The following is a 20290-nucleotide window of genomic DNA, read 5'->3' on the forward strand; positions in this document are numbered from 1 at the left end:
GATAGGCCTGCAGTGGGAAGGAGGCCTTACGGTAGAGGGAACAGCATGTGCGAAGCCACAGACGTGTGCAGCTGCATGGCTTCTCCCCAGGCGTGAGGGGGACCATGGAGGGCTCGGAGCCGAGGCCGGCCTCTGGCTACAGGTGGGTCATAGGCGCAAGCCTGGGGGAGGGAGTCCAGGTGAGGGACAGAGGCCTGATCCAGAGCAGGGACCGGGGCACAGAGAACGTGTTTGTGTCTTGAGGCTGCTGTGTAACAAAGCGGCACAAACTGGATGGCTTTAAAACAACAGACATTTATTCTTTCACAGTTCTGGAAGTTCTGGAAGTCTGAAACCAAGGTGTCAGCAGGGCCATGTTCCCTCTGAGACTCTGGGTAGAATCCTTCATTGCCTCTTCTTAGCTTCTGGAGGTCACTGTCGGCCCTTGGCATTCCTTGGCTTGTAACTGCACCACGCCAATCTCTGCCTGTCTTCACATGGCATTGTCCCTGTGTGTAGATACACATGACATTGCCACTTCTTATAAGGACACCGGCCGTATTGGATTAAGACCCACCCTGATGACTTCATCTTAACTTGATTACATGTACAAAGACCCTATTTCCGAATAAGGTCAGTCATAGGGAACTGGGGGTTAGGACTTCAACATATCTTTTTAGGGGTTACAATTCATCCCATAACAGAGAGGAACAGGCAGTTCCACTGAATTTCTCCCAGGGGACAGCCATGACCTTCGCCCTGGCTTTCACCTGTAAGCCCAGGCCTAACCATGGGTGCCCCCAGCCCCTGGCGGCTGGGAACTGCCTGACCTGCTAAGACCAAATTTGGCACCATGGCGCCCTCTGCTGCCCAGGTATGGCAAAAGCAGTCTGGCTCCTGCAGGCTACAAGCAGCTCCGCCCCTTGGAGACTTCATACATTTTCAACCATGGAAAAGACCTCCATCCCGAGGCTGAGGTGGCCAACTGGAATGGCACTGAGGGTCTGGAAGCTGCAAGCACCAGCCCTTGGTGTCTGACTGACCTGGGTTTGCATCCTGCCTCTATGGCTGCCTGGTTGGGTGACCCTGGGCTTGTTGCTCAGTTTCTCTGTGTTTTGGTCGCCTCCTCAGGAGAGCAAAGGGAATTGTCCATGTTCCCATAGGGCACAGAGCTGAGCACAAAGTGCTCGCTCAGTACCAGACAACTACTCATTGTTAAAATATTAATTATGTTAATAAATGAGTTAATAACTCTAATGTTCTTAAAACAAACCAGGCAGATAGTAAATACTAATGGAGCAATTTATATTCTTGGCATCTACTATTTGCCAGATTTATTCTCCTTGGATCCCTAAGGGCTTAGAAGTGCCAATATTAATAATAAATAATTCGATGACATATAATATTATTATTGGTATTTATAGGCCTTTAAGTGTCCAAGGAAATAAAATTATGAGGTTCCACAAACCCAAGATATTATCATATTGCACTAACTCATATCTCTTTGATTAATAAAAAGTATGTGGGGGGGAGATTATCTCATGAATTTGGAGTCAATAATACCTTAGCTATTCTTTCTTTTTCTTTTTTCTTTCTTTCTTCCTTTCTTTTGCTTAGTTCTTTCCATATGAATTAAATAAAGCTTCAAAGATGTGCTTATTTCTTGCTACAGAGAACTTTAGGAGGGTGCAGGCAGTGGCTCCAGGGGGCTGGTGGGTTCAAAACTCCCAGGCTGACCAACCATCCTGGTTGCCCAGACTGAGGAGTTTCCCGGGCTTTGGGAACTTTCAGTGCAAAAACTGGCACAGTCCCAGGATACTGAGAGAGTTGGTCACCCTAACTTCTTCCCACCTTGCTTGGGCCAGAAACTCACTCCCAGGAGAAAGACTGATTCAGATCCAGGGAGAGGTTAAGAGACAACTAATCAGCTTGAAATCCAGTTCTGGCGGTAATTAGATGTATGGCCTTCAGTAAATCACTTAACCTCTGAGCTTTGGTCTATAAAGCTGGGATGTTGTGGATATTCAGATAAGGTGTACAAGTACTTGGCTTGGAGTACAGGCTCCAAAAAACTCGTTTGGCTGTGGTTTCTACATTTCGTGTCTGGCTGCTGGCTCCTAGTTAGAGACCCACAAGTCCTCTGCCCCAGAAAGGGCGCTTGTCCCCCTGGGGAGGCCGAGGGAGGCAGGTGGTTAGGGCTGAGGCATCCCCACACTGCTGCAAGGGGCTTGGGGTCCCAGGGAGAAGGTTTAGTTTTGGGTCTGATGTGTACCTCAGTTAAGTCCCTTCTGATCTCTCAGAATGTCAATTCCCACATCTGTAATATGGGATGGTATTTGTGCCTACCTCGAAGAGTGACTGTGAGGATTAATGAGATTATACAAGGAACCCTCAGCCTGGGCCCGGGGCCTGCTCTCAGTGCTACACCAGGTACTCCCCACCTCCCCATCACACACACACACACACACACACACACACACATGCACGCATGGACTCTATCTTAATCTGGCCACACATTCCATCCCACCCAGCCCCTGTTCCAGTCCTACCACTTACTTGCTGTGTGATCTTGGCCAGATGACTTTCCCTCTCTGAGCTCCCTTCCTCATCTCTGACACGAGGAAATGACAGTTCCCACATTGCTGAGTTTTGATGAAGATGAATTGAGATAACCCACTCAGCCTAATGCTGGACACATAACCAGTGTTGAGTTGGAGTCAGTGACTGGTAGAGCCCCAGGATGATCACACGCACACACCTACACACACACACATACACACATGATCTTCCAGGTCTTGGTAGCTCCTGGGAGTCCTTCAACCACACAGGGCTTCAGCACGTAACAGGTGCACACCAAACCCTGCCACACCGCTGGGCTCTGTCCCACAGACACACTCAGGCACCTGCCATGCTCTCTTGCGGGTCCCCCCATCCTCATCAGTCACCTCCCACCCAGGGCCCCACCAGTCAGCACCACTGAGGCTGATTAACAAAAAACACAACATCAAATACCTTTACTTCTGAACTCTCCCCTTTAAGGGGAGGCAGGAAATAGAACATTCTTCCTTGGAGGGAAGGGGATTTAATTCTTAAAAAAAGGCTAGAACAAGCAAATACTGATCTGAGGCCCTGTGTGCCGTGGGCCCAGTCCCGGCTGGCCGCGCCCCCGCAGCAGCCCCACCTCATTCCCCCCAGAGCTGGGGGGGGGCACCAGGAGGACACAGGGAAGGCCGGCCGGCCCCCGCCCAGCCCCTCCTCAGCGATCCAGCGGGCAGAGGGGGCTGCCGGTGGGCGGGATGTCACCATCTCAGAAAGTCCCGGATGAGCTTCCAGAGCTTCGTGACCCACAGGTTGACGCCGAGGTCCATCAGGTACTGGATCTCAGGCGTGAGCATGCGACGGCAGAGCTGCGCGTGCCGCTGCCCGATGCTCTTCTTGAGGTTGTAGCCGAGGATGGACTTGGCGCCCAGAGGCTGCCAGGGCTGCATGGCCGAGTCCTGGATGGCGGCGGCGTCCACGGCTCGGCCCCCGTCGATGCAGATGCGCCGCATGCGCTCGTTGGCGCGCCGCAGGGCGGCCACCTCGCGGGCCATGCGCTCCCGCCCGAACGCCTCCACCTTGCGCCAGAAGCTGGCGTTGAAGTGGCGGTAGAGGCGGGCGTCCAGCACGTTCCAGGCCGTGGCGCGCCGGTACAGCTCCCCGGAGAGGCGCGGCACGGCCGAGGCGCGGCGGGCGTTGAGCTTGAAGTAGAGCACGTCCTCCAGCTCCCAGCACAGCAGGTCCTTGAGCAGCACCAGGGACTCGTCGAAGTACTCCTGCAGGAGCACCAGGTGGAAGCGGCGCTCCACCTCCAGGATGTGCTCCTGCACCTGCGGGTTGCCGGGGTCCAGGCCGCTGTCGTAGCCCAGGTCGAAGAAGAGCAGGTTGCGGAGGTAGTGGGCGTTGTAGCCGTTGGGGTCATAGTAGCGGTCTGGGTCCTGCAGGAACTCGGCCAGCTTGTCGCTGCCCGAGAGCTTCCACGTGAAGGGCACCACCGAGCCGAAGTAGTGGAAGGAGGACTCGAAGAGGCGGGCGGGGTCGCGGAGCACGGTGATGAACGTGGCGTTGGGCGGCACCAGACCGCGCACCTCCTCGTAGTGGAAGCGCATGTGGTTGCAGATGATGTTGAAGCAGGCCCCGGGCCGGTAGTCCTGCACCAGGCTGCGAGCGAAGAAGGCCGGGTAGTCGAAGTCGTTGCGGCCATTGGGGAAGGCGAACTTGAGCCCGTGCTTCTGGCCAAAGCGGAACAGGATGTTGAGCAGCGTGCTGCTGGCCGTCTTGTGCGTCTTCATGAACACGATGTCGCGTCGAGGCTGGCACCCTCCCGCAGAGCCGTTGGCCGGGGTCAGGGCCTCGGGCTCACCTGGCGCCGGGGAGCAGGGCGCTGTGCCCTCTGGGGTCCTGCTGTGGATGGAATGGTGGGGAGAGCCTCAGGGGCTGCTGGGGGCCCTCAGGAGGCAGAACCCCAGCGCCCTGGTGTCTAAAGATCAGGCCTGTTGGGGATGGTGGGTAGCAGGGAGGCCAGGACAGGGGACCAGACAGGCCTGTGTCCAGGCTGCGATGCTTGGGCGTGTGGTTTGGTCTCTTTGGCCTCACGTTCCTCATCTACGAAATGGGGAAAATAACAGGCCCATCTGGGGTGTTGGTGTGAGGTCAAAGTGAGACAAGCTTGCTGGTTCTTGTCTCATTCGTGGCCACCACATTGTACACGTTATCACGAATTAGCATTAGGTTGGACCACGTGAAATTTTGTAGGTCGGTTTTTGACCAAAAATAGTCAATTCTCGGTAATTTCCTCTAGTTCAACTTGATACCACCAACTAAGAGCACAAACCATGCCAGGCCCGGGCTGAGCAGCCCCCTGAGGAGGTGGGCTAGCCTCATGGTTAGGAGCCAGGCTTGGAGGCAGACAGAATCCAGTCTCAGCCTGGGCCCTGTGCCCGTGGAGTTCTCTCGGACAAGTCACCCCCATGTCCCAGCCCCACTGGAGCCTCAGATGAGGATAATCCCAGCCGTGTACACAGACAGTGTTATTTGATCCTCATGCTCCATGAGGCAGGCTCTGTTATTATGCCCACTTCACGGAGGAGGACACTGAGGCTCAGGGTTACACAGTGAGCTCTGCCCTAATCAGCACAATTTCTGCACATCCAGCATAGCATGATGCAGGGCCCAGGGTGCCCCACCCCCCACCCCCCACCGCTTGGCCCCCCCGGAGAGCCACTCACGTGGAGGCCAGGCCAGTGTGCAGTGGGGGGGCAGCATAGGAGTACAGCAGCAGCAGAAGGCTGGTGAAGAGCGCTCCCAGCACCAGCCCCTTGGCCATGGACACCCAGCGCTTCTTCTGGGGCAGCGGCATCTCAGATACCTGTGGGGTCACAGAGCAGGGCAAGCATCAGGAGGCCAGCCCCAGGGAGCCTCCACTGCTGCCCCAGGCCTGGCTGGGTCGAGGGCAGCCTTTGACATTGGGACTGCCCTTGGTCGGCTCTGTGGCCCCCCCAGCAAGGTTCACACAGGGACAGAGAGACAAATGCATGGAGAGACACAGCGACAGGGATGCAGACAGAGACGGTGGGCAAAGCCAATGCAGAGAGAGACTGGGGGATGGGGCAGGAAGCAGGTTCTACTGCCTGGTTCAGTTTTAATTTTTAAGGGTAGGGTGGGTACCCGGGTGTCATCAGTTTACTTTATATGTTTTGGGGCTTCGTAATGAAATCATCTTGTATTTTTTTTTTTTATGATTTTATTTATTTGACAGAGAGAGACACAGCGAGAGAGGGAACACAAGCAGGGGGAGTGGGAGAGGGAGAAGCAGGCTTCCCGCTGAGTGGGAAGCCCAATGCGGGGCTCGATCCAGGACCCAGGGATCATGACCTGAGCCGAAGGCAGCCGCTCAACCGACTGAGCCACCCAGGCATCCCGTAATGAAATCATTTTGTAAGACAGAAAAAGAAGACCCTCTCCCGGTGCCCCCTCCCCCCAGGCCTGGGGCCAGGGCTATTCACAAGGAGGGGTCAGGGGCCTCCCCGGGCCTGAATCTCTCAGCTTTCTAAAGACCCAGCCAGACCGCCTGTTTCCTGTGCCACCCTTCCCAGCTGCCCAGTGAGGAGCTGAGGCTCCTCATCTCTTTTCACTGGTCCCTGTGCCCCTGGGTCCATAGGGCAGGCAGATGGAGAAACTGAGTCTCAGAGTGAGGAAGGAGAGGGTTCAGTTCACACAGCCAGGCCTCTGCCCACAAACCTACCTCCTCTCTCTGATTGCCAGCAGGCAGGGTTGCCCAGGGAAATCTGAATTCTAGATAAACAATGAATAAAATTTGTGTAATTTTATTTATTTTTAAAGATTTTATTTATGGGGCGCCTGGGTGACTCAGTCGGTTAGGCGTCTGCCTTTGGCTCGGGTCACGGTCCCAGGGTCCTGGGATCAAGCCCCGCATTGGGCTCCCTGCTCAGTGGGGAGTCTGCTTCTCCCTCTCCCACTCCCCTTACTTGTGTTCCCTCTCTCTCTCTGTGTCTCTCTCTATTAAATAAATAAATAAACTCTTCAAAAAAAAGATTTTATTTATTTATTTTAGAGAGAGAGCACACGCACATGTGCCCGACAAAGAGAGGGAGAGAGGTTCTGAAGCAGACTCCGTGCTGAGCGCAGAGCCTGACGTGAGGCTCGATCCCATTACCATGAGATCATGACCTGAGCCGAAACCAAGTTGGGTGCTTAACAATGGAGCCACCAGGAGCCCCAAAAGTTGTCTTATTTATTTATTTATTTATTTATTTATTTATTTATTTATTAAAGATTTTATTCATTTACTTGTCAGAGAGAGAGCGCGCACAAGCAGGGGCAGCGGCAGGCAGAGGGAGAGGGAGAAGCAGGCTCCCCGCTGAGCCAGGAGCCCGATGTGGGGCTCGATCCCAGGACCCTGGGATCATGACCTGAGCTGAAGGCAGACGCTTAACAAATGGAGCCACTCAGGCACCCCAAAAGTTCAATTTTTTTTTTAAAGATTTTATTTATGTATTTGACAGAGACACAGCGAGAGAGGGAACATAAGCAGGGGGAGTGGGAGAGGGAGAAGCAGGCTTCCCACTGAGCAGGGAGCCCGATGTGGGGCTCGATCCCAGGACCCTGGGATCATGACCTGAGCCGAAGGCAGACGCTTACGACTGAGCCACCCAGGCGCCCCAGAAGTTGTTTAATTTTAATATTGCACAGGACATACTAAAAATTATTCAGTGTTTATCTGAAAATTACATTTAACTGAGTGTAATTTTTGTTTGTTTGTTTTGGGTTTGGGGAGTTTTCGGTCTAGTCTTTTGGTCTAACTGTGGCATCCCTAACGGCGGGGGACTGAGGCATGAACTGTAAGGAGGGCAGTTCATGCTGAGGGATGGGAGTCCAGGAGAGAGCCGGGGCTCAGGGCGCCTTCCTCCCTCCCCTCAGCTGTAATACCAGGGCACAAACTTTCCACTCCAGCTCTAACATATGCGGCATGGAGGCCTTGGGCCTCTGAGGCCACAAGAAGTCATGCATGCTGCCCCGTGACCACACGCACGGCACGTCCCCACCATCCCTGGGGGCAGAGGCTCAATAGCCTGCCTGGAGGAGGACCCCACATACTTCCCTCTGGGAAAGTTACCCAAGGCACCCATAAACCCTTCTCAGAGAAGGGGCACTCCAGGCCCCATCCCACCAGCCAGCACCAGTCCCTGAGTCTTCTGCTCATCCTCTAGAAATTTCTCATCACAGAAAAGGACATAAGGAAGCAATGTGCAGAGGAAGAAACTAGGCAAGAGGGAATTTGGCCTCCCTCATGACAATGACGTATCTCTGTTCACTCTTAGGTGGGCAAGGTGGACAAGTCAGGGGTAAACGAGAATGGGGGAGAATGTTTCCAGAAGGCAGTTCGTTCTAGCAAAGGAGGAAGGTATAAGCTCTCCAAATTCCAACGATTCCACATAAACACTTGGGCAAAGTCCCACATGACATGGTGTTCATGGCAGCTTGGTCAGAAATTTAAAAAATTAGAAACGACCTCAACGTCCATCAGTGGGGGTCTGTTACACAAACCAAAGCCTGTCCCCAGATGGAGTCTTCTGTACCCATTAACAAAACACGACAGAGCTAAGTGGACTGGCTCAAAAACACATCATGATCTAATAATGTGAAAAAAGAAAGTTCCAGAACACTATGCCCCCAAATCCATATATGTATACATGTAGGCCCAGAAACAACTGGAGGGCAGTATTCTAAATGTTAATAGTAGTATCCTCCGCATAGCTAGGAAAAGGGGTATACACGGGAATATTTTTCTATATTATGCATTTCTGTAACAAGTGCTTTTTAAAAAGGGAGCATGTATTACTTTTTTAATTAAAAAAAGGCAATAAGGGAGCCTGGGTGGCTCAGTTGGTTAAGCGACTGCCTTCAGCTCAGGTCATGATCCTGGAGTCCCTGGATCGAGTCCCGCATCGGGCTCCCTCCTCGGCAGGGAGTCTGTTTCTCCCTCTGACCCTCCCCCCTCTCTCTCGTTCTCTCTCTCTCAAATAAATAAATAAAAATCTTTAAAAAAAAAAAAAAAGGCAATAAAGGGGCGCCTGGGTGGCTCAGTCTTTAAGTGGCTGCCTTCAGCTCAGGTCGTGATCCTGGCGTCCTGGGATCGAGCCCCGCATCGGGCTCCCTGCTCAGTGGGAAGCCTGCTTCTCCCTCTCCCACTCCCCCTGCTTGTGTTCCCTCTCTCGCTGCGTCTCTCTCTGTCAAATAAATAAATAAAATCTTAAAAAAAAAAAAAAGGCAATAAAATGTATTTAATATATTTAAATAATAGGTGATAAAGAATGCAGGGTGGGGTAAGGTGGCTAGCCAGTCTGGTCATGGAGGGGGAGGTGCTGACCCCAGGCTCTGGAGGCCCCAGGCCTGTGTTTCAATCCCAGGAACCTCCATGGAGCCCCAGTTCCTCATCTGTAAAATTGGGAAGCTGATAACCACCACCACCCCCCCCCCCCACACTGGCTCTTTCAGAGATGGAGGAGGCAAAGAAAGCAATTACCATGTAGTTATCTCTCAAAGAGTGTTAGCTGTTTCCCTCCTGAGCCCCTGGGGACCTGCTCCTGGTCTCAGTCTTTGTCACCCTCAGGGTGTGCTCCCCTGAGCAAGGAGTGGCTGCTGCCGGCTCCCAGCACAAACCAGCTCATTGCATCAAGTGCCCCAATTGGGCTCCTGCCCCCTAGGGCCCACTGGAAAACAGGGCAGAGCCTAAAGCCAGGCCAGAGCCTCAGACTCGGGCCCAAACCCTGAGTGGGGCCCTAGACCTGGGGTTCACTGACTTTAAAAGAGGGGAGGGTAAAATTCCTACCCTCCCCAAATCCCCAGGGTCCACTCTTGCCCCAGCAGACCTACTCACCAGGGCACTTTCCGGAAATCTGAGAGGCTGATGACAGAAGCTCTGGGGTAGAAGCCCAGCAGCAGGGGGCAGACCAGCTTCCCAGAACCACCAATCAGGCTCCACTTAGCCTGGCCCAGGACAGCGCCCCCAACCTCCCCATCACGGCTTCACTCATTCACTCTGCCACTTGGGCTTCCTGAAACCATGCCTGCCCTCAGGTTTCACTTTTGAGCCCCTGTTGTGAGCCAGGCCCTGGGCAGGGGCTTCTCTAGAGCATCTCACTGATTCTGCTTAGCTATCCCAGCAGGCTGACCCCACTGTCACTCTCATTTTGCAGATGGGGAAATCGAGGTTCCAGGAGGTGATGTGACTTGCCTAGGGTCACTCAGCAAGGCAGGGGGCGGGGCTGGGATTCAAGCCCAAGTCTGTCAGCCTCCAATATGCATCTTCCAGCTTTGTCTGTGGCAGCCCCTGCCTGGCATGTCCCAAGCCCAGTCCCAAGCCCGCAGGAAGTGTGTGTGCAGCCAGAAGATCCACCACAGGAGGCCAAAGTGTGGCTAATGGGGCTCTGTCCCAGCAGCACAGCAGGGTCTGGCCTCTGTGCGCTGGGCCAGGGCAGCCAGGAGGAAAAGTAGAGAAACAGAGGGGGCCTTGGTGGCTGGTCCCTACTGTGTTAACAGCCTGAGGCATTCGAGGCTGATGGTTCCCTTCCTGCCTGGTCTCTGTGGACTTGGGCATGCTGCTCGGCCTCTCCGTCTTAGTCTCCTCATATGTACGATGGACACACAGCACCAAGAGCAGGGCAAACAGGGCCCTTGGTAACCACAGGCAGAGTCCCTGGGTAGACCAAGGTCCAGAAAGGGGCTGGCTGGCAGCCAGGAGCCTGGCTCAGAGGAAGAGTCATGAGACTGAGATTTGAATGAGAGTATGCACGCACACAGGCAGAGATCAATACATATTAATTATTCTTAGCATCACTATTGACCAGGGCCCAGGTTCCCGGGCCCAGGTTTATGGGCGGAGAGATCTCTGTGCCCGGCTGCAGGTAAGCCTGAAGGTAACTCATCCCTGCGCTGCCGGAGCCTGGCACCAGGTAAATGTTTGATGAATGACCCCCATGACCCTCAGGGCAGAATGTAGCCGGGGCTAACACGAGTGGGTGGGAGCCACACGTGTGAGTCACACATCCGAGGGCCACCTGGGGCCAGCACCTTGGGGCCAGGGTCCTGCGTTTGAGACCCAGTTTTGCTGCTTCCTTTCTGTGTGCCCTAGGTAAGGCTGTGTCCCTCTCTGGGTCTCAGATTCTCCTCTAAAACGACGGTGCCAACTCCCCCCCCCTTCACAGGGCGTCACGCAGATCTCCCTCGTCCCACAAGGAAAGTGCCCAGCACAGGGCTGGCACAGAGCATACACTCCCTGGGCATGGGTGGCCATCGTTATTATTATCATCATTATGATTGCCCTCCCAGGGTCCCAGTCATGGCCCCTTCAAGGTGTGTGTCCATGGCCCACAGTGGAGGCTTGCAGTCAACAGACAGCCCCAGGTCCAAGGCCATGGGGCACCAGGGACGATTACAGTGTGCGCTGAGCCTCACAGCTTCCAATCGGGAAGACAGCACAGCAGGGAGGCTAAGGCTCAGAGAGGGCAGGGCTACCCTGAAGGTCACACAGCACAGCAGCAGCAGAGAGAACTAGAATCTGGGTCTCTCTTCCTCTGCCTATGGTGGTGACAGTCCCAGGCACTCAGGAGTGATGGTCCACCCCCCTCCCTAGCCCACCCCATCTATTCCTATCCTTCTTGGTTACCATAGGCACATCGCCCTCCATCTGTGCTGACAGCTGGCTCCAGGCCAGGCCCAGCAATCCTCCCGTTCGGTTGGACCAGCACCCTCTAGAGAAGGAAGGAGAAACAGGACTCATCGCCACAGCATGCACGTAGGGAAACCGAGCCCAGGATGGTAAACCTTCTGTCCTACAGCATAACTACCAGGCAGGCCTTGGTCCCAGGTGTCCTGCTCCCCCAGGGACCCCTGTGCAGGGGTGGAGGAAGAAGACACACTCACCTTGGGCCGTGGCTGGCTGCCCCTTTCCTCTCCCTGTCTGAGCCACATCTGACTCCCAGGCTGCCTCTCCGGTCACTGGGAAACAGGAACGCTCCTACAGCAGTATTCTGGCTGGCTCCCTCACGTTCCAGTGGGTGTGAATATTCATGAGGTCCCTCCCCGGGGGATAGCAGGTGGCATGTGTCTGTACCCTGCAGGTGCTACCCGGGCCCTCTGCCAGGGACACATTCCAGGTGGTCCCTGACTATCTCTAGACCTCCGCAGCCAGGCAGCTCCTTCACCCCAGGGCTCAGCCAGGTCTCAGGTGTCCTTGGACCAAGGACACAAGCAGCTGCAGAGCTCTGCGGAGAATTGGGGAGGCAAATTGCTCCTCGAACAGCATCTCATTAAGTCCCAGCACCTCATTAAGTCCCCCTCATCTTAATGCTGCCCCATGCATTAAGCACCGTGATTAGCCCACTCTCCAGGTGAAGAAACGGAGGCTCAGAGAGATGAACTCACCCGTCCAAGGTCGCATAGGTAGCAGGGGACAGTCAGTGCCAGTCAGAAAATCCAAATGCACACTTGCCAAATTCCAGGGCTTAAAGATACCGAGACACAACCAGAGACCAAGGTTTGTCTAAAATCGGCGGAGCCCCCAGAGCAAGCAACTCACCCAGGAGTCCTCCTAGGGGCAGAGAACCTGACCAGCTCTGGGAGGATCAGTCTGATGAGATTTTACCTGTGAGCTCCAAGTCCTTCATCAAAGAGGCAATACGATCATGCCTCTCCTGTCTGCACCCTGTGTGGGGATTGGCGCACGGGACTCCGTGGACCAGCTTGGAGAGATTCGGGCCCACTGCAGGTGCCAATCCTTCCCCAGGTCTTGGCAAGAAGAGGCAGTTCTAGGGGCCCTGTCCTAAACCCCAAGGGCCCTCAGGCTCACCAGAGGTGCTGAAATCTCTTACACCGCACTCTTAGCTGGGTTTAGGTCTGTCTTGGGGTCCGGGTTCAGCCTTGCCATGAACAGAAGATGCCCAGAAAAGCACCTCACATCCTTCCGTCAGGCACAGGGGCTCTAGGGACCAAGGTTAATAGTAATTGACCATCGGGGCACCTGGGTGGCTCCGTCGGTTAAGCGTCTGCCTTCAGCTCGGGTCATTATCCCAGGGTCCTGGGATCAAGCCCCACATCAGGCTCCTTGCTCAGCAGGGAGCCTGCTTTTCCCTCTCCCTCTGCCTGCTGCTCCCCCTGCTTGTGCTCTCTCTCTCTCTGTCAAATAAATAAATAAAATATTAAAAAAAACAGTAATTGACCATCGGTTAATAGTAATAACTATCACGACAGTCATTTATCTCACACTGAGCACTTTCATAGGTTGACCAGCTGCCAACTCCTCCCAGGGAACAGTAGGCATCTGACATTTGCTAGGACACTTTGCCCCTTCCCCCACAACCCCACCCAGCCTGGGAGCAGCCCTCAAGGTCCCATGAAATACCAGAGCTTAAACAGCCACAGGGAGGACCAAGAGTCCATATCTCTCTGAGTGCTGGATTTGAAAACAGATAAATAAATGTATGGGGGGGGGGGCAGGGCAGAGCGGGTATCAAACAGCAGAGAGGTGGTTTATGAGTGTGGACTCTTGACCAAACACAGCACGGTCCTGTGCTCAGGACTTCTCATGCATCACACGCCCTCATAATCCTTGCCACTGGAGGCCCTGTTACCACCCCTACTTTATAGAGGAGGGAGCTAAAGCTCAAGGAAGCGATGTGACAAGCCCCATGTCACAAGAGGTTAAGGATCTTGGGCAGGAGGGAGTGGAGGTCAGGATCTGGGTAAGGTCGTGGTGAGGTGGGAAGGCAGGTAAAGAAGAGCCACGTGAAGCAGAGCTTTCTAGAGTAGGAAGCATTGATAGCAGAACCTACGCTTCCAGCCCTGCCAGAGGTTCCCTTCTCAGGGTATCGATAGTGATGTCATCTCTGGCTGGTTCTCCCCCAACCCCAGCAAAAAAAAAAAAAAAAAAAGTTTTTAATTATAAAAGCAGTACATGATCACTGAAAAAAAAAATTCAGACATTACAGAAAAATGCAGACAATGAAAAGAGCTCCATCCCCATAGGTCACTGCCCTTAAAACTTTAGCACAAGCCTCCCCACATTTTTTCTGTCCATAAACCCATACAGATGATAGAAGGGGCCTCTTTGGGGGAATACATTTTGTCTTTACCTTGCTCCCCCTCTCCCATGTCAATAGGTTGTGGACATCTTTTTGTGACCACAATTAGTGTTAAATTGATCTGTTCCAGTTATTTAGGGAGCACCTGCACTGTGCCCGGCGCTAGGGTTCATCATTCCCGTGCCAGAGTTCTGGGCTCACAGTCCTGGGGGTGAGAGGAGCAGGCAGCTGCAGGTGCTGTGATGGAGGACACGTTGGTGGGGCTTGCTGGAACGCAAACACCTGATCCAGTCTGGGGGGGGTGGCAGGAAGAGCATGCTCAGGGAGGCTTCCTAGGATTAGGGGTCCCTGGTAGCAGAAGCTACTGTGTGTTTTCTGATTTCCAAAGGCAGTTAGTTCCCTTTTCTCCCTGAGTACATGGCTAAACTACATTTCCCATCCTCCCTTGTGGTTCAGTGTCTTCGTGTGACTGAATTCTGGCCAACGGAATGTGAGCAGAATAATAGCTGTCGATGTTAGGTGGGCGGACATTCTCTGTGGTCTCCTTTTGCGTATGCTGGATGAATGGGGCCAGCTCCAATGATCTGGAGATGGGCAGGGGCCATGAGATGGGAGGAGGCTGGTATTCGCATCACCACTCACTAAACACCTGATTAGATTTCATGAAAATGACAACTAAACTGCCATTGCGCTAAGCCTTTCCGAACTTGGGGCTTGTCTGTTACAGCAGCTAGGATTAACTAATGCACTTGTTACCCTGGAATGAGCCAGGCAGAGAGAAAAGCATGTGCAAAGACCCAGGGCGATTGAGAAACTAACAAATGTTCAGCTTGGCTGGAACGTCCAGGATGTGTGTACGTCAGAGGCTGGGTGTGCAGGGGAGACTAGAAGCACAGCCAGAAAGGGGGCAGGGGCAGGCAGGAGATGAAGGGTCTCAGGGAAGCATGCTAAGGAACCTGGCCTGGATCCTGTGGGCAGTGGGGAACCTTGGAAAGTCTTCAGCAGAGAAGTGAGGAGACGGGATTCCCATCAGGCTGCTAGATGGAAAATGAACAGTAGGGATGGGGAAGGACTGGGAGAAGCCAGCAGACCTTGACAGTGGGTTATAGCTGCTAGGCGTGAAATGACCTGGACCAACGAGAAGGCTGGGAATGAACTGGAACCATCTGCAGGCCATAGCATAGACAACGTTTGGTGAACGATAGGGTCTGGGGGAGGGGAGGGAGGAACCCTGTTGGGGTGACTAGGGGTGGAGCTGGCTGGGGGTGGAGCTGGTCCCTGAGTGGGAGAGCCTAAGAGAGGGGTATGTTTAGTATTGGGCTTGGATGGGCAATGTCAGTTTCAATTTAGGACAAGTTGAGTCTGAGCGATATGTGGGATGCTTGTAGAATATGCAAAGAGCAATGAGATCCCTTACCTGGAGCACAAGAGGGAGATCTCAGGGGAAAGAGATTGGGAGCCATGGGCACAGAGGTGGGAACTGATGTCAGAGAAGCAAATGGAATCCACTAGAGAAAGGGGGAGGAAGGTGAAGAGCCCTGCCAGGAGGGCAAGAGTCCCCCAAGGAGTTAAAGAGCCTCTAAAGCCATTGGCTGTAGAACATTCTGTGGAACACTGCTCCCCATGAACCATTCCCTGACTGATGGGCATCCATGCTGTTTGCTCAGTGCACACACATGGGAACAGGGTTCTGGAAGACAAGGTGAAGGGGTCAGGGTGTCCTAGGGCTGTTTCTTGTAGCTCGAAGGGAATCTCATGGGGACCCTAGAGGAGACTTTAAAAGTGGAGCAACAAGACTCCCCCTAGAGTTCTCGGACTGCATACTTGACAGCAACTATTACAGTTCTAAAGGTGCCCATCCTCAGACCCGGCAATTCCATCTGTGCTCATTTGTTCACAGAAGACAATCTAACAGGAGATCCGAGAAGGGTGCAAAAGTTTAGCAAAGGGGAAAGACAGAAACAACTTAAATGTCCAACGATAGGGGATGGTTAAAAATATTATGTGACATTCACTCCATGGTTTATTATGTACTCATTTAAATGATGTCCATAATATATAATGAAGTGAAAAAATATATACACACACATACGATTTTGCTTTACGAAGAGTCTGTATTACTCTGGAAAAGAATTAAAATGAAAAGATATTTCCATTTTTGAAAACCTATAGTCTGGCTGGAGGAGGAGAGAGAAGTGGCTAGTCGGAACCATACCCCCCCTTGCTGTGTGACCACAGCCCTCTCCGAGCCTCAGTGTCCTAAAGTGGGGAAGAAGCAGCAGGGGTCCAGGGCAGAGAAGCTGGGAAGTGTGGGCTGCACAGTTAAAGGTGCAGATGGGAAAGGTTGGCCCTCCACCCAGGAGCCCGGGCCAGTGCCCTGCAGGGACCCAGAAGCCTCCTCACTCTGCCCCTCTGGAGTGTGGTGCTGGAGTAGAGATGGGGAGGATCACCCAGAGAGGCACTTCAGCTGAACCCCAACTTGCTGGTTCATAGGACCACCCCCAAACTGTCAGCACTGACATCTTGCCCCTAGCCTGCCCCCTGGGCTGGGGGCATGGCGGCCAGCTGGGTACCAGGTCTGGCAGCTGACTGAAAGAGGGTATGTTCTTTGATGATTCAGAAGGCACTTTCTGATCTTGCAGGGTCATCTATCTCTACCATTTCAAATGGCAACCATGCCTGGGACCCCTACAGACTTCCCAGGGTCACCTGCTAGCCATGGGATGGGTGGGAACACGAGGCTCAGAAACTAGTGAAGGGCCAACTGACAAAGTTAGAACTACAAGCAAGCTCTTCCTGCTATACGGCCTTGTCCGGGCAAAGTCACCATCAAGGCTAAGTTGCCCCAAAGTAGCTTCAGAGGGGCAAAACACAGGTTAACCAAGAAGTCAGTGGTTTTTTTATTAACTCCCAATTACTGAGAATACATATCATTTGCTGTACCTTCTAGCATGACTGAAATGTTTTTTAAAGGAATGTCATGCACTTGCTTGCATAAAAATATGTAACAGAATAAAGGTTTTAAAAAGGTGCTGAACACCTGTTATGCACAATGTCCTGGATCCGCCCACCTGCCTCTCCCCTCCTGGAGAGGCTGAGATGCTCTGGCTATGAATTCTGACTCCCCCAGTCCCCAGCTGGGCAATCTTGGGCAGGTGACTTCCCCTCTCTGAGCCTCAGCTTCTTAACAATGGGAATATTTTGCCCCTCTCACGGGTTTGCTATGAGGATCAAATGGAATGAGGCGTGCAGAGCCCTCTGCTCATACCTCAGATTATTATCATGACCTTTCTAGACCCACTTGGCAGGAGAAACAGGACCCACCAGTGCAGACTCCTGGAAGGCAACCCTCCTCATCCAAACCCCCATATTTCCCATGCTCCAGACCCGCGTTCCCTCACCCCCAGATTTCACATCGGCGGAAACTGAGGCACAGATAGGAAAGGACTTGCCTAAGGTCCCATGGCAAGTCAGGGCACTGCTGGGATCGGGTCTGGGAGTGGCCAAGCCACCTGGAACAGGCAGGTGGGAAAAAAGGTATCATCTGGGACCCCAGTTCTTCCCAACCATCACTCCTTACCTGGTGATTCCTCCAGCCTCCAGCCCACTGCTTCCCACGAGCACCTCTGCTCACTACTGCCCTTCCTGTCGGTTATAAAAGGGTTGTTCTTCACCATATTCCTCACCCAGGCCAAGTGAAGCAAGAAGCCCTTCACAAGCCTACTGCCGTGCCTGGAATTCCACCATCTGTGCCTCATTTGCCTAGGTTAATCATTGCCTCTCCCCAGGGTGACACACTCAGTCCCTCAGAGCCCAGAGTGGGGACTGTCAGGGAAACACTCCTTTCTTGCTGGGTGACAAGAGGGCATCCGCCCCATGCTCTCAAACAGCAGACCTATGCCCGCTGGACAAGGGGTTACACAGGAAGCAGGCAGGCTCCTTTGTCCACAGGGAGCTTCCTTCAGGCAGGGCTCGGCCTGAGTGAGAAGCAGGGAATGAAGCAGCCCGAGGTGGCAGCTGGGAACAGGGCTCTGTTGTCTCTGCTCCCAGAGTAGCAGCCTGCCCACCCCCCGAGTGTCAGCCAGAGCTGGGAGCTAGGAAGGCAAGGGGGGGAGGGGTCCTGAGCTAGGGGTTTGGGCGGCACAGGCAGATCCAAGAGCCTAGGACCCCAGAGCAGCAGAGAGGTCTTGAGCAGGGCTGCAGTCCCGAGATGTGGGCTGGGACAAGACTCCTGTGATTCGTAGTCAACTCAGCCACCTTTGAGCTATGTGTGACCTTGGGCAAGTCACTGACTCACCCTGGGCCTCAGTTTCCCCCTAAGGATAACGGGAATGCCCTCCTTTGCAGGGCAAAGTACAGTGTAGCACTATAGGGGCTGCTCTGGTCCAGGCCTGCCGGTGGCCTTACCTCTCTGGGCCTCAGATCACCCCCCTTGGTAAAGGAAGAGGTTGGATTCTCCCAACTGGACTGTCCTCCTGAGGATTTTCATGGCACCTGTCACCTTGGCAACCCAGGTGATCAGGTGTCAGGCCTGTGGCCCTCTCTCTCTCCCTCCCTCTCTCCTACTTGGTGTGGATTACTTACTGCAGCCAGATGTGAGATCATCACCTCTCCAGCTCTAAGCAGGTGGGAAGGGGGGCGTTACTGGGAAGAGACCCCAGTCTTGCTCTGTGCTGTGACCAAGTACCGGCTTGACAATGACAGGGCAGACCAAGCGGGAACCTCCTCCTGGACATTGGTCCTGGAAACTCAACCGGCTGGATTTCCTATGGGCCCTTCCCGGATATCAGGGCTTGTCCCACTTCCACAAGCTTCTCTTTGCTGGCTTTGCCCCCTCTGTGGTATAGGACGGGGCCTTCCCCAAGCAGAGGGGGATCCATCCCTCCCCCTGACCCCCAGCCCCTGGTCCGATGGCCCCCCACCTCACCCCTTCTGGAAAGCGCTGGTGGGAACAGGGGAGATCCCTGCCCTTCCTCCCCCAGGGCTCAGGCTGCTGTGTCCAAGATTAATCATTAATGGACTTTCAGCTCCAGCCCAGCTCCAGCCCCACCCACCCATGTCCGAAGACCGGGAAAAACCTGGAAAGGGGGCTATGAGGAAGAAACCAAGGACAGGGCACACACCAACGTGCCCCCCCCCCCCAGCTGCCCACCCTCTGTCAGCCCGCCGGGCACTCGGACCCGGAGCGGTTGTTGCACTCCCGGACCACTCAGGTCTGAGGGGCTGACTCCCGCGGTCCCAGTTTGGAGGTCTGGGTAGTGCCGGCTGCAGCCCCAGGCAGGGCACAAGCAGGCAGTGGGTGCTGGGCCCCCAGGACTTACCTTGGCCCCGTTCTCCTCGGGCCTGGCGTGGCTATTTCGGTCCCGGGCCGCGCCGCCCGGGCGCTCACTAGGCGGCGGGGCGTACCCGCCCGGGCCCCCGACTCCACCGGACCTGGACCATGCTCCCGCCGCCGCCGCCGCCGCCGCCGCCGCCGCCGCCGCCTCCACACTCACTCCGGCCAGGTGCGGCCGCCAGCCTGGCCCGTCCCCCGGTGCTGCGGCCAATAGGCGGCCTGGCCCCGGCCCCCTCCCAGCCCCTCCGCGCTCGCCCGGGACGCACAGAAGCCGCATTCAGCGTCCCCGAGCGCAGCGCGGCGCCCCCGCCGCCGGCTCAACAAGGCGCGTTTGTCTCGGATGCGCCAACGGGGCCATTGTCCCACCGCTGGACCCTGAGGCTCGGCTGAGCTCCCAGCCCCGGAAGGGGATTCGAGGGTGCCTGGGAAACCGGGTGGCGTGGTGGTGGTGGTGAGGGCAGCCGAGCTCTGGGCAAAGGGAGGTGGCTAGACTAGTTGCTGAACTTTTATTAGGGGCTCTGGAGCCCTGAATATCCAACGTGAGGTATGGCCTCCTGCTCGAGTCAGTGCAAGCTGGGGACATACATTTTTGGGGTCTAAACTGTGGATGAGAGGGGTGCAGGGGGGTGCCAGGATCCCCCGAGGGAAGCTCAGGCAAGGGACCTTTCTCCAACCAGTCATGCCGCTAGGAGGTCTCCACTGACCCCACCTCTCCACGGTGTCCATAAGGGCTGAGCATAGCACCATCAGGATGCAGGTGCCCCTTCTGTGATCCACCTTCTTTCAGTGCCCAGCTTCCCTCCTCACCGCAGAGGAGGACCAAGGATGAGAACTAATGCCTGCCTGGGTTGGGAATGTGCACCTCCAGCTGTGGGAATTGCAAAACCTGCTGGCCACTCAGTGGGCCATGGGCTGCGTCAGAGTCCCGCTGCCCCCGCCAGTACTGGGCGACTCTGGAATGGGGAAAATTCCACATCCGTATGGCTGCCAGGGATTTTTCCGGATCCGACTGGCTTGCTCTCCAGCCTTGCCCTAGCACCCCTGCCATGGCCCTGGGATGCGCGTGCACCCAGGCAGGCCCAAGTCATTCCCTAGGGTGGCAGGCTTTGGCTCCAAAGGCCCTGATCCCATCCCTGCCTCTGGAAGCATGGCACCCCCACGAGCATGCCAGAGTATAACATAGCCCTCTCCACCCCCTGCAAGGCCCGGCCAAGACAGGGGCCCTGGGTCCTCTGGTCCCTCTGTCAGAGCCCGCCCAAATTCTCCTCCCACCCCGTCCCCCCCGTCCCCGGGGTGGGCCTGCAGCCACTGCCCAAAAAACTTCTACAGAGCCTGG

At 54.8% G+C, this 20290-nt stretch overlaps 1 protein-coding gene across 4 annotated transcripts; it reads right to left on the reverse strand.

Annotated features, from left to right (window-relative positions):
• Nucleotides 1-282: 282 nt before the first annotated feature.
• On the reverse strand, nucleotides 283-19089 carry GAL3ST1 (galactose-3-O-sulfotransferase 1). 4 transcript variants are annotated; one of them, XM_032395123.1, is made up of 4 exons: nucleotides 18941-19089; nucleotides 17200-17264; nucleotides 5247-5386; nucleotides 283-4422 (listed from the first exon to the last, which is right to left on the reverse strand). In XM_032395123.1, the coding sequence occupies exons 3-4, from the start codon at nucleotides 5375-5377 to the stop codon at nucleotides 3279-3281; spliced, it is 1275 nt and encodes a 424-aa protein (XP_032251014.1). In that variant the 5' UTR covers nucleotides 5378-5386; nucleotides 17200-17264; nucleotides 18941-19089; the 3' UTR covers nucleotides 283-3278. The 4 variants fall into 4 exon arrangements, with proteins under 4 accessions (XP_032251014.1, XP_032251013.1, XP_032251011.1 ...); XM_032395122.1 differs by lacking the exon at nucleotides 17200-17264; XM_032395120.1 differs by lacking the exons at nucleotides 17200-17264; nucleotides 18941-19089 and adding an exon at nucleotides 11464-12539 and having other exon boundaries at nucleotides 283-4419.
• Nucleotides 19090-20290: the final 1201 nt, after the last annotated feature.

This window comes from Phoca vitulina, unplaced genomic scaffold, assembly GCF_004348235.1.
Source record: "Phoca vitulina isolate PV1807 unplaced genomic scaffold, GSC_HSeal_1.0 scaffold82, whole genome shotgun sequence".
NCBI classification, from domain to species: domain Eukaryota; kingdom Metazoa; phylum Chordata; class Mammalia; order Carnivora; family Phocidae; genus Phoca; species Phoca vitulina.